This window comes from Strix uralensis, chromosome Z (genome assembly GCF_047716275.1).
Source record: "Strix uralensis isolate ZFMK-TIS-50842 chromosome Z, bStrUra1, whole genome shotgun sequence".
NCBI lineage: Eukaryota > Metazoa > Chordata > Aves > Strigiformes > Strigidae > Strix > Strix uralensis.
Genome location: NC_134012.1, coordinates 63439597 through 63452842, shown reverse-complemented (window position 1 = coordinate 63452842; position 13246 = coordinate 63439597). Strand labels below are relative to the sequence as shown.

The 13246-nt window shown below is 36.1% G+C and overlaps 1 protein-coding gene across 5 annotated transcripts in view; it reads right to left on the bottom strand.

Annotated features, from left to right (window-relative positions):
- Positions 1–446: 446 nt before the first annotated feature.
- CHD1 (chromodomain helicase DNA binding protein 1) overlaps positions 447–13246 on the bottom strand; it is a 55847-nt gene continuing 43047 nt past the window's right edge. For 3 of the 5 annotated variants that reach the window (XM_074856108.1, XM_074856106.1, XM_074856107.1), the window contains 9 exons: positions 13087–13209; positions 12601–12738; positions 10124–10381; positions 9554–9694; positions 5575–5753; positions 3669–3765; positions 3404–3461; positions 2271–2481; positions 447–2062 (listed from right to left, as the gene is read on the bottom strand). In XM_074856108.1, the coding sequence (XP_074712209.1) occupies positions 1699–2062; positions 2271–2481; positions 3404–3461; positions 3669–3765; positions 5575–5753; positions 9554–9694; positions 10124–10381; positions 12601–12738; positions 13087–13209 (1569 nt within the window). In that variant the 3' untranslated portion in view covers positions 447–1698. Of the gene's footprint in view, positions 2063–2270; positions 2482–3403; positions 3462–3668; positions 3766–5574; positions 5754–9553; positions 9695–10123; positions 10382–12600; positions 12739–13086; positions 13210–13246 lie in introns of those variants that run through there. The other 2 variants (XM_074856109.1, XM_074856110.1) reach the window with 2 other exon arrangements.

Sequence of the window (13246 nt, the reverse complement as noted above, 5' to 3'; positions counted from 1 at the left end):
CGACCTTATCAGACACCACTCCACTGCCTAAAAACCACTTCAGCAATTAAGCTCAAAAGCAGAACTCCAGATCCTGAGAAGATAAAAGTTAAGAAATGAAGCAGCACAGAGTCCCAGCTACATTAAAAAAAGCTTTAAACTTAAGATGCAGCAACTTTGCCTACAGTGAGATCCTAACATAATCTGTGGACAGATTTTGGTTCTATATTTTTATACTTTCATAAGAACCTGTTTAATTGGAAAAAATGCTCAATGTTGCAAGAGCAGAGAAAAATTGAAGTGACAGATATAGCTCCAATCACATGATGCCAGGCTAGATATCTTCCCCAATTATCACATTGTGTATTAAGATTTAGTACTTGAGAGTTTAATGTTTTTATGGGTAAACCTGATAAAAAATAACACTGTAGAGAAAAACACAGCAGAAAACTACAAGAGCCCACATATCCTTTCAGTTTAAATTTAATTTGTCAGATATAAGCTATCTATGTACAATCAGTGTGCATTGTAACAATTCTGTCAATAAAGTAATTCAAATCTGCTAAAATATTAACTGGCTGCATAGCACATTTGACATTATTGCCCATGTTGAAAAGTGAACACAAGTGGATTTACAATAAATTTTGGCTGATTTGGATTTTGAGGTGTTCAGATATTTAACACTCCTTTAAAGCCAATGCACCTGAAAAGCTTTCCAGAGCACAGTTTAGCTGGATATTTACCATTTCATTACAATCACAACACTGACAGTTTAATAGAAAAAAACCAAAACCAACCCAACCACAAACCAAAAAAAAAAAAACCAAAAACCAACCAAGAAAACCCCTTGTATCTAAAGTATCCAATAAAAATGGAGCACTAAATGGAATAAAATGTTCCCTTTCCCCATTTTTACATTCTGAACAGTGATTCCATCAAGGTATTTTATTACAACATATAAATACACTGATTTTGTTTCATACTTCTGACAAGAAGGCCTGAGTTGGGAGGGAAAGGAACAGTCAAAAAAAGCCTGAGAGGGGAAAAAAGCTCATTTAATTAATTTACAATAATTTACAGCCATTTGTTTGTGTTCTGTTTTTTTTTTTTTTTAATTTTTTGTTTGTTTGTTTCATAAAAAGGCATTATAACTGATAACAAACTGGAGAAATCATGGCTATCTTACAGTTATAGGTACAGAATTTAAATATTCAAGCTTGTGATGAAAAGCGGCAAGGTGGTCGCAGTGTACAATGTAAACAAGTAGCTTTGGAAAGTGAACAAAGTCCTTGAGAGTTCTTTACTAAGAAACAAAAGAAAATAAACTCCTCATTCCTTCCTGAAATATGAGCACAGGTCAGTGTTTAAAAGTTCATTTACAAACATAATTTAAAATATGTTCAGCCTAAAACCACTCTGACATGAAGAGTTTTATAGTAAGATCCAGTCTGAAAGGGGCAGTGTTGAGGTCCCTGTGAAAGTAAACATGTTCCATTTCTTAAAAAAGAGTGCCACAGCATTCGCAGCACAGTGCAGCATAAACTTTAAATACAAAAATATTTTTCTTCTGTTGGGATAACAGACCTTGCATCCTGGAAAGACGTAACAATACTGCTACTGATAGAATATCCAGTCCATATCTTTCAAGTCATGTAAGGCAATTACTGTGTTAGTTTACTGTATATGGCTAAAAGAAGGTCCAGAAAATGTCAGTCTTTGTTATGTTTTCCGGCTACTCCATGTATGTTCAGGTGTACTTTTGTGATCTGATGAGTGTTCAAATGGAGATCTGTGTCCTAGGGGAGATCTTGAACCATACGGAGACCTCTGATCTAATGGTGACCTTGGGCCACTTCCCGAAGCTCTGTGGTCCATTTGCCAGTCTGAGTGGTACCTATAATCTCTAGAAGATTTATGATGGCTGTACTCCGAAGTGGAACGGTGATCTGAATGTATCCTGTGGTCTGAATGGGAACGGTGATCTGAATGAGCCCGGCTGTCTTTTAAACTTGCTTCCAGGTTTGACCTGTGGTCTCTGCTCCTGTAGTCATCTAACTTTCTATGTTTACTATCACTGTAGTATCTAAAAAAATAGAAATTATTTGTATTAGTGTTACTGAACACATATTAAGAGCTACAATTATGTCAAATCAACAGAACTGCATTAGAGAGATATTATTGTTGCAATTTTGCATTACTCAAAAAAGATTTTTTTGGTGCTTGCTACAAGCATACTACAGAAACAGGAAGGGAGTTCTGAACAGATTTTTAAAATTGCTGAAGAGACTCACCTACTGTCTTGTTTGTAGTGATCCCAGTCTCTGTGATCTTTTCCGTTGCTGAAGGCTGAATAGGGCCTTTTCCTAGAGTCACTTTTCTTGTAAGCATCTCCCTGATGCCTGTCTTTATGATGCTCGTGGTATTGTGATAGATGTCTATCAGAAGAGTAACTGTCCCTGCTACTGTCATCATGGTTTGTATTCTCTTTCAGTCTTTCCACATCTGTTTAATAAAGTAGAGGTTAAAAGGAAGTCTCAATGTCTTTTCTTCACCTAATTCAAACAACACTTCTATCAGTCAGATGTAAAGCAGTATGAAAGTGACATTATAATTTGACAGAAACAAGATCTAAACAGGTGAAAGACAAATGCACTCATGCAAGTGAACTGAAAGAAACCTCAGAAGAGGGAAGCAAGCTAGAATGTAGATGTGTAGGACTCAGAAACTGAACTTTTCAAGCTCTCCATTCAGTCTACAAAGCTAAGTGTGGTCCAAATGAGCAGTGAATAGAGGTGCCTTTAGTAGAGCAATTTTAAGACAGAATGGTAGCAACTTCCCCTCTAAGAAGGGATGGCCTTAGAATGTGAGTAAGTTTTAAAGGTACACCTTGTTAATGAAACTGTCAGTGGTATTCCTAAAATATATTATTGTTGATTTTAAGTCCACGACATAACACAAGATAAAAAACAAGTATAACAAGAAGGCAGATGTGGGAGCATAGAAAAAAAAATATCAGTGTTATTGTCAACAATAAAAGACAGCCCATCTAACTAATTGTAAGCTATGGCTTCAAGGAATAGCTTGCTTTCTTACACAGTAGTGACATTCAACAGCTACAATGAGGCACCGAATTTCCAAGAAATTTACAGGTTTTGAGGAGACCTCTCTTCCTCCCCAAAATTAAACACAAAGAATGTTTCCAAAATTTTTTTAAAGGATGGTCAAATAACTTGCTACTAAAACCAGTAAGTACCAGCTTCAGTCTGCACTCAGACGGATTTCATCGATAAACAAGTGAAGTTTTCCTTATCAGCCTATCTCTGTGATACTTAGCAGTATGGGAGACAGATCTAAGAGACATGTGAAATTAAATAAGCATGAAAACTAATATATCTAACACAAGAATATACTTAACCTTTCTTACCTGGATTTCTAATTACATGTGTATTCACATTGCTGCTAATATTCTGGTCATTGTGTTGCTAAAAGAGACAAGTACAAAAACTCATTGCTAAATCCCAAAGTTCATCTGAATTAATTAGAAAAATATCCTAACAAAAGAGACTACTACAAACACAAATGCTACTTGAACTGTATTTCTGTGTTCCTTATAATCCTTTAAATCTAATAAAGGATTATAATACTTAAAATAGATATTCATGTATATAGAAAGGATCTGAAAATATTACCTGAGATTCTTGGCGTTTTTTGATGGCATGTTTATACAGTTTGTGCAGTTTTCTGGCATCAAATTCTGTAAACTTAGAGACAAAAATCCACAAATTTCTGAGGAGGAAGAAAAATAAATTATAATTATTCTATACATGTTTTTCTTGTATTATGCAACAGAACATGAGTTTAATGGAAATATTTAAACAGTACTTTAGTAAACCAGAAACACTATAAAATTTACACAGTATTGCCTAGCTGCGCAGCAAACATTACCTAGCTGTACTCCAAATACATGAAAGATTAATTTAACAGTTTGTCATGTTGTAATATTTATCATAAGTACTTCAGAGTGCAAAGTGCATGGAAAGTAGTACTAATAACAACTGTGTTAATAGAATGATTTGTGCAACTACTTAAAAATGTAGCTATCAGTTTATGTCTGTCTTCTGAAAGTTTGATTGAATTTTGAGTATTTACTACTTAGTAAATAAGAATTTAAGGAAGTAAAGGAAGTAAAAATTCTTCCAAACTTGAAAATTCTTACAGTGTTAAGACATTTGTCCTACTGATAATTTCATTAAATAAGACTTGTAAGAGAATTGTTCCACAGAATTCCAAAGCCTGGTCAAAGCTTTTGAAGCCTAATGAGAACTGTGAAAGAGAATGGAAGTGGCATGGCAATAAATTTATGCCTAACCTGCGCTCAAAGGAATAAAAGAAGAACAAATCAAGTCTTTTGCTGTCAAGATGCCAAAACCCTGAAGAAAACATATGCTTTTATGATCACAGGTAACAAAAGTCTTGAATTCTTTTAGTCAAATTTGCAGGTGGAATGCTTAGAAGAGATTAGTATACTAGTGGCTCAAAAGTATCTGAAGCATCCAGGCTCAAGAAGCAACAGTCTGCTCCTTCACTGTGATTATTTAAACATTTTAATTTTGGTCTAGAGGTTTGCAAAAATAGACAACCAGTCAATGGTGTGCCTAACAACACGTGTATAACTTTATATAAGCTTGACTACACTTCTTATCGAAGATAGATGAAATACTTATTTTATTAATCTACATATAATATTGTAGAATATGAGTAACAGCTTTATTACAAGTTTCTACTTAAAGAAATACAATGTTTTTCAAACTGTAAGACATGGGTCTTGTTTTTATATCTCAGATCACCTTAATAGTTTGAAGTAAAGCAAGTAAAAACAGCAGAAGCATTCTATACAAACAGAAGTCTTCAAGAAAATGAAAAACTTAACATGTATATGGAAGTACAGGATATAGTTTCAACCATAAAAGATTAAAGTGCACATTCTGATAAAAGTAACTCAAATTGCATTAACAATGAAATACATTTACAAATGAACATTTTTTCTTAATTTTTTTAAAATTGTCATCTCAAAGATGCAAACTTGTCTTTCATTTTTGAAATGCATCTGAGTACATTATGATAAATACCCTTATCAAGTCATAGTTAATATGTACATTTTTTAGAGTGTATTTTTAAAAGCATAAATAATTTTGCAACTCAAAATCATACCAAGTGCATATCAACGCTAATTTAGAATTGTCTATTTTTAGCAGGAATTAAAAAAAAACCCCAACCTCAAAGTTGGAAAGCAGGAAAAAACCAGAGCCTTAAAAGATCTTCTCCACTAAACACAGTCTAGGTAACAAGTATCTAGTGTTGGCTTTCAGTTGTGAGATGACTCCACCTACTGGACAAATGCACTGCTATGCAATATGAAAAAATACATTAAAACAACCATCTATAACCATCTTATTTCAGATTCCTATTTAAAACAGCAGAAAGATTCAAGAAAGGGAGAATTAAAAGTGAGAGAAATAATTAAAAAAATATTCTGTTTTATAGAAGCAATTATAGATTTTCCTTTTTCAAGAAAAAACATGGAGAATAACTTACTTTCTCCACTGTTTAATTTGTTCAGGATTTGTATACTCCTTTAGACATTCAGTAATGTGATCCCCAATTTTGATTAGACACTGTCTAGTATGTTCCAGCTGCTCTCTTTCAGAAAGGCCCTTTTCTGGTCGATCCAGTTGTTTCAATGCTGCTTTGACAGGTCTCATTCTTTCTTTGCACTGTAAAATAGAAAAAAGGAGTGTATTAATTCAAAGAAAAAACGTAATTTGAAAACATTACTTATCCTTTGCTGTGAGATAGATATAGAGAGATATACTAATATATATAGGCAAAGATGGTATTGTTACAAGCCAAAAGTTACAAGACTTGCTCACAGATCTTAAAAGTGCTTTACAGGTTTCCTTTGGAAAAAGTTGTATTTTAAACCCAGTTGGAAATTTACTCCTCCATGAAAGCATCAGATTGGCCAAAATAGAGATATCAAGGATTTAAGAAAGCACTAGTTTAATATAAGGGATTTTCTGAGGAAAGGTACTCATTACAACTGGGTTTTACAATCGTAACTTTCAGCACAAGCATAAAGGCCAAGACTTACACTTTTTAGCACCTTGAAAGCTATACAGACTCAGTGTCAAAATTAAATATGAGTGTTCAGTACATTTCAAACAGCTAATTTCTGTAACAATTAAACCTGGCATTCAGCAGAGGATCAGCACTGCTTCTCTGAGCAGTTTTTAAACCTCTGTCCTATGCAGATACTACCAGAACTTGTGCTACTTGTAAAGCTAGTTTGGGTATGCCTAGATTAGTAATAACAGTCATGGCAACACAAGTTACATGTCATATGTGCATTCTTGAATTTTCACACTTTGAATCAACTGTTTTAACAGTAAATCCAGATAAGACTAGTTGCATGATTTAAATTACACACTCTTGCTTGAGAATACCATCCAACTACAATGGCATGGTAAACAGATGAAATGCATATTCTGCTTGTCAAAGAGCCAAATTAGTTAAGTCTGAACAACGCACAGTAGCAACTTCCATTTGAAAGTGTAGTTAAATATGCTAATTAGACTGCATCTGAACTTGGCATAATGATAAACACACATTCCAGAACAAAAACGCCTGGACAAAAAGATGTTTCTCTATACACAGGAAAAAAAAAAAAAAGAGATGTTGAAAAACAAAACAATGTTTGGAATGGAATGAAATCCTGGACTACCCAAGGGCTGACTTTGTCTTGTTTAGGCACCTGCTTGAAAGGATCCCTTGGGAGACGATCCTGAAGGGTATAGAGGTCCAGGAAGGCTGGACACTCTTTAAGAAGATAATCTTAATAGCACAGGAGCAGGCTGTCCCCAGCTGCTGTATGAGAAGGCAGCGCCAGAGAAGACCACCCTGGCTAAACAGGGAGCTTTGGCTACAACTCAGGGAGAAAAGGAGAGTTTCTGGCCTTTGGTAGAAGGGGCTAGCCACTCACAATGATTACAAAGACACTGTGAGGCTATGCAGGGCAGAAATCAGGAGGTCTAAAGCCCAGCTAGAAACTAATCTGGCTTCAGCACTCAAGGATAACAAGAAATGTTTCTGTAAGTACTCAACAGCAAAAGAAAGACCAGGAGGAGCCTCTATCCCCTGTTAGATGCAGGAGGAAACATGGTAACAAGTGATGAGGAAAAGGCTGAGGTGTTTAACACCTTCTTTGCCTCGGTCTTTAGTAACAAGACTAGTTGTACTGAAGGAATCCAGCCTCCTCAGCCAGAAGACAGAGAATGGGAGAACGACTCCCCTGCAATCCAGGAGGAGACAGTCAGTGACCTACTGCATCACACACACATACACAAGTCTATGGGACCGGATGGGATACACCCGAGGGTGCTGAAGGAGCTGGCTGGGGTGCTCACCAAACCGGTTTCCATCATTTATCAGCAGTCCTGGCTGAGTGGGGAGGTCCTGACAGATTGGAAATTGGCCAATGTGACGCCCATATATAAGAAGGGCTGGAAGGATGATCCAGGAAATTACAGGCCTGTCAGCTTGACTTCAGTGCCTGGGAAGCTGATGGAGAAGATCATCCTGAGTATCATCATACAACACATGCAGGACAACCAGATGATCAGGCCCAGTCAGCATGGGTTTATGAGGCAGGTCCTGCCTGGCAAAACTGATCTCCTTCTACGACAGAGTGACCTGTCTATTGGATGAGGGAAAGGCTGTGGATGTTGTCTACCTTGACTTTAGGAAGGCCTTTGACAGCCTTTCCCACAGCATTCTCCTGACGAAACTGGCTGCTCGAGGCTTGGATGATCGCACGCTTTGCTGGGTAAAAAACTGGCTGGATGGCCGGGCCCAAAGAGTTGTGGTGAACGGAGTTAAATCCAGGTGGCGGCCGGTCATGAGTGGTATCCCCCAGGGCTCAGTTTTGGGGCCACTCCTGTTTAACATCTTTGTTGATGATCTAGATGAGGGGATCGAGTGTACCCTCAGTAAGTTTGCAGATGACACCAAGTTGGGTGGGAGTGTTGATCTGCTCGAGGGTAGGGAGGCTCTGCAGAGAGATCTCGACCGTCGGGAGAAGAGGAGGCTGAGGGGAGACCTCACTGTCTTCTACAACTACCTGACAGGAGGTTGCAGAGAGGTGGGGATGAGTCTCTTTAAACCAAGTAACAAGCCATAGGACAAGAGGGAATGGCCTCAAGTTGTGCCAGGGAAAGTTTAGACTAGATATTAGGAATTATTTCTTTACAGAACGGGTTGTTAGGCGTTGGAATTGGCTGCCCAGGGAAGTGGTAGACTCCCCATCCCCGGAGGTGTTTAAGAGTTGGGTTAGGGATATGGTGTAGTTCAGAACTGTCGATGTTAGGTTAATGGTTGGACTGGGTGATCTTCAAGGTCTTTTCCAACCTAGACGATTCTGTGATTCTGTGAAATGGAATATCACCATTACCATGTAGGCATCTAGGGACAACTCAGAAAAATCAGGGAAGCTGTTCCACTGCCTGCTCATGCCACTAAGTAATTAAGCAGCTGCATTACATATTGCACTAGCCACAGCTTAAAGTAGCCTTTAGAAGATAGCTTACAAAGTGCACTGCTTAAATACAGACGTGATCAGAAAAATATAACTGTACATGGAAATCAAGTGATTTTCTGTCACTTAGCCACACAAACATATCCACCTGAATTACTCAAGGCTCATCCTGGAAACCACATTTTACTTGGAATGTTTAGAATAAAACCATACATAGACCAGTCACTGCCTACTCAAGAGAATCTCACTTGTGTGTCACAGCCAGCACCCACAACAGCCGCAATAAAACCTGACTGGCAGAAACAAACAACTGTTGAAATCTGAATGACTAAATACCCACAGGAGAGTAGCTGCTCTAGTAGTCACTGATAGCTTTCCAAAGGCCTCAGCTGACCTATAAAACTTTGCATAAAGTGTGTACATACCTTTTTTCCTCAAATATTGATTTTGTTCTTAGTCAGAAGTTGTGATTAAACAAAATTCTTTTGGTGTCAGAGACATTACTCCAGCAAGCTATTTCTAAGGGCTTTAGCATTTGTTCCTTCCTCTGTCTACTAATTTAAGTCTGCAATACTTCAGAAAGATAGTGCTGAAACTTAATTTGTCTTGTTATCTTACAAAGGCACGAAGCCAGAGACTCCAGAAATTACACTGAAGTTCATTCACGTCTGCTCTTTAAGAAGCAGGATACAGAAGTTATTCTTGAGGATATATTTTTGAAGTCTGTATTCTAAATCTATTCAGCACACAGACCACTGGATAAGTTTTCCTGCTATCCTGCATAAAGAGTAAACAACAAAATAAAACTGCTGGAATGGAGACAAAAATTACTTCAGTACAGTGTCAGTAACATTCATTGATCTGAGACTTTACTAGCAAAAGATCACCTGTGTTCCTGTGCCCACTAACAGAATTAAGAACATCAGAAATTGTCCTCATTTAGACAATCAAGTATAAACACTAACTTACCAAAAAGGAACTTACCACACTAAAAGTTTTCTGATCCAGTTCTTCGGATTCTTCTGATATAGGAACTGGTTCACTAGTTGCAGTAATATGAACTGGAGTATCCAACAACGGAATTTTTTTAGCTTTTTCTTTATTTTCAGATTTGAATTCATTTACCTAAGAACAAGATATAAAAATATTTAAGCAAATTTTATTTTGGCTCTAGAATTATCCTATAATAAATGACAAACCCCGTAACTTCTGCATTCTCTTCAATAATAAAAATAAAATCTATGCTGACATTCAATGACAGTATGTTTTACTTTCTCTGTGGGATGGAAAAGGAGAATGGAAAAGGAATAAAGGAAGTTCTTGCAGACACTTGTACTCTCAGTCCCAACTAAAATACGTATTATTGAAGATTAATTTCCCACTTCATATGCCTATCCTCATGGTTTCAGGTAGTAAAAATAAAACTTCAAATGGTGTAAAAGACTTCAATGAGATGACAACTGATCAGCTCCAAAACACTTTTTCACCTCAAAATCATTCACATAAACCTAGTGGCCTTTTCTAGTGCTATATAAGATAAGTAAACCTAGTTACCTTCTCTTCCTTTACTTCTTTTTCTTTCTGTGTGGATTCTTTTACTTTGTTTTCTCTCTTTTCTTTAATATCTTTTAATTCTTTCTTATCATCTTTTTCTTTTTTCTCCCTTTTCATATCCCTCTTATTTTCCTTTTCTTTTGTCTCTCTTTTTTCTTCAGCTTCCTTCTTTATACCAGTATCTGGCTCAGGCTTTTCTTCATTTTCTTTTTCTGCTTTAACTTTTTTATGTGGATGTTTCACTGAAACAATCTCATCCTGCAATACGCAAGCATATATGTCACATCAAACTGAGTTCCTATCTATACAAGTTTTGTAACTATCAGATTAAAACATACTTTTTATCTGTGCATTTTTTTTACTTTGGGACATAAATTTAACACCTATCAAATAGAACTGAATGCAGTGGTAAAGATGAGAAGTACTTACTCATCTCCTTGATATGACAAAGCAAGTACTGATTTGGCAATGGTAGTGAGGTGAGAAATTAACTTAGAATTTAACTTAGAATTAACTTGGAATTCTGTTCCTCTAAAAGGTAGTTAGGCTCTGACAAGCTAAAACTACAAGGAAGCAGGTCTTGGCAAAACTGAGCTGACTGTTCATCAGACCTCTGTTTTAGTCAGCTTTGTCCATGTAAGCTTTTACAAACCCCATATTAAACATTCACAGGAGAAGGTAACAGAGTCCCAACTTTCTCTTTTCCAGAGGTGTTCTTTTTACTAGGCTTAAAAATAAAGTCTTAGTTACAGATTGTCTGATAAGGGCCTATTTAATTATTTGAAGGTGAATAAAATACCACTCCACTGGTCTTTTATAATATTCACTTAAAAGGTTTGAGATGGAAACTCACATCCTTTCAGATAGAGAAAAACACAGTAAGTAACAAAAGAATCATTATCATATTTAAATTTATTTGAATACACCCTGGAAAGGCGTATATAGAAACCACTGAAGAAAAACAGATGAAAGAATGTCTAATACATGGATTTGAACAGTTACTTAGATGAAGTATCAAGTAATTAGCCCAACCAGGACTTCAGTATTTAGGTATCATGAAAACTTCCCAGCAAAAATCCAATGACTTCAAGGGTTTCCTGACTGTTCTAGTGGTTAAACAGGTAAGTTTTAAATATTGCACACAGTATGGCAGCTAAGTAGCTAAAGCCAACCATTGTGGTGGTTAAAGCCCATTCTTGTATATAGTGCAGTTTTCAGAAGTGCAATTGTTAGTCTGTATCCAAAAGAATAAAAGTGATTAATATCTGTTCTTAAATATACAAAAGGGGACAGCATTCTAGGCACTTTCCCAAAACATAACAAGTTGTCAATCAACTGACTGGCAGTGTCTTTTGTTTTGAGTGGAGATGAAGAGTAACGCTCCTTTTTTAAGTAGTCTCAACACTTATTTTACTTAGTTTTAGGATCAGTTGCCCATGTTAATTTACTGGGAACTGTGACAACGCTTACAGTTCTTAAGTCTTACATTCCAGACAGATTATTGTATCTCTAAAAATAAGCCACTCTACATTCAATTTTTTTTTTCTGGCTTTACGTTTTATACTTCACAGTACAATTTAAATACATACAGGAATAGTCTAGTTAAAAATGAAAATTTTTTATAGATGGTTCTTCTAAGGCTGATTTAGTTTTAACTATGTATTCGCATATTTTTTCCTCTAGAGTTGACAATTGCAATGGTTTGTAATAGTTTAAAATCATTACATAAGACACTTCAATCTAGTTTATTTTAAATCAAGTAGAAAGTATTTTAATGATACATATAGATTTATTTCAACTACTTTCAAAGTCATAAAATTAGCTGTAACTTGACGCTAAATTTTACCTAAATCTTTATCACACAGCAGAAACCAATAGAGATAAATGTTAGAAATAAAAAGACCCACCAAAAGTAGAGGCCTAAAGGAACACATAAGAAGTAACAGAACACAACAAGGTTAAACAGTCAGTTAAGTAGTCTTTTTGGATAAATGAAAGTCGTAGCACATACAGGAGCTTTCACATGCAAGTCCTGAAATATCATTTATTCATCCTGCTCATTCTAATTGAGCTTGATGTTTTCTTCCTGAGCCTGAATAAAACACTTTACCTGAAGTACCACTATCAGTAGTTAGAACACATTAGCCAGAAACATTAGTTTCATAATTGTATGTTGTATTAGGTATGCACTTCTAGCAGATACAATGCTGAAGTCTTTAAAGAATGCTGAAACTGAGCAATGCCACTTGTAATTAGACCACAACGTTTTTTTATAATGCAATTTGGAAAATTACTCATAATTTCTCAGTTACTGGTTTATCCATGTGCTTGTACCGATGCAACATCAACTGTAGTGGCCACAGGAAGAAGATGACATTCAGGTGCTTCAATTTTATTAAGTCAAGCAGAAAGTAAAATAGAAATTAATACTAACGGAAGAACAGAATAGCCATCTTTACCATATGAAAGATACTTACCTTGTTATCCTCATCATCATCTTCATCAGATTTTTCTGAGTGTTGTGGTGAAGAATCACTTTTTATTTCTTCTTTTATTTTTGCAGCCTTTATAACCTTATTCTTCTTAGTTCTTGTTTTCCTCCTCTTTGAATTGCCCTGAATGCAAATTGGTCTCCTTAATATATCAACTGACAAGCGTCCTTGCACCACAGTTACAAAAAAGGATTGTTTTTTACATCAAAGAGAAGCTTCATTTTATTTATTGCCACTAATGACCACCACTTTTCTCAGGACTGGAGACAGAGCATAGTGCAACAGTAGAGAATACATACAAGTAAGAATAATACAATATGGAACTTGCAATTAACTTCTTGAGTTAGTTTCATATAATATGATTAGTAATACCACACAAAGAAAAAGTGCAGAACTAAAGAAGAAAAAGGTCAGCTAACAGCCCATAAGAGTATTGTTTTATCTCATTAAAGAATACCAAATTTTACTTACTGCACCAGCAAGCCTTTGTGCTTCCTTCCTTGCAAGGTCTTTATTCAGTAATTTAATGAGGTAGTCTGCACGGGTCTGTAACTGCTTCGCCTGGGGTTTCTTATCTGGATCATCAGGCAAGATCTGAGGAGAACAATGGTAGCATCACAGCTATGAGGAC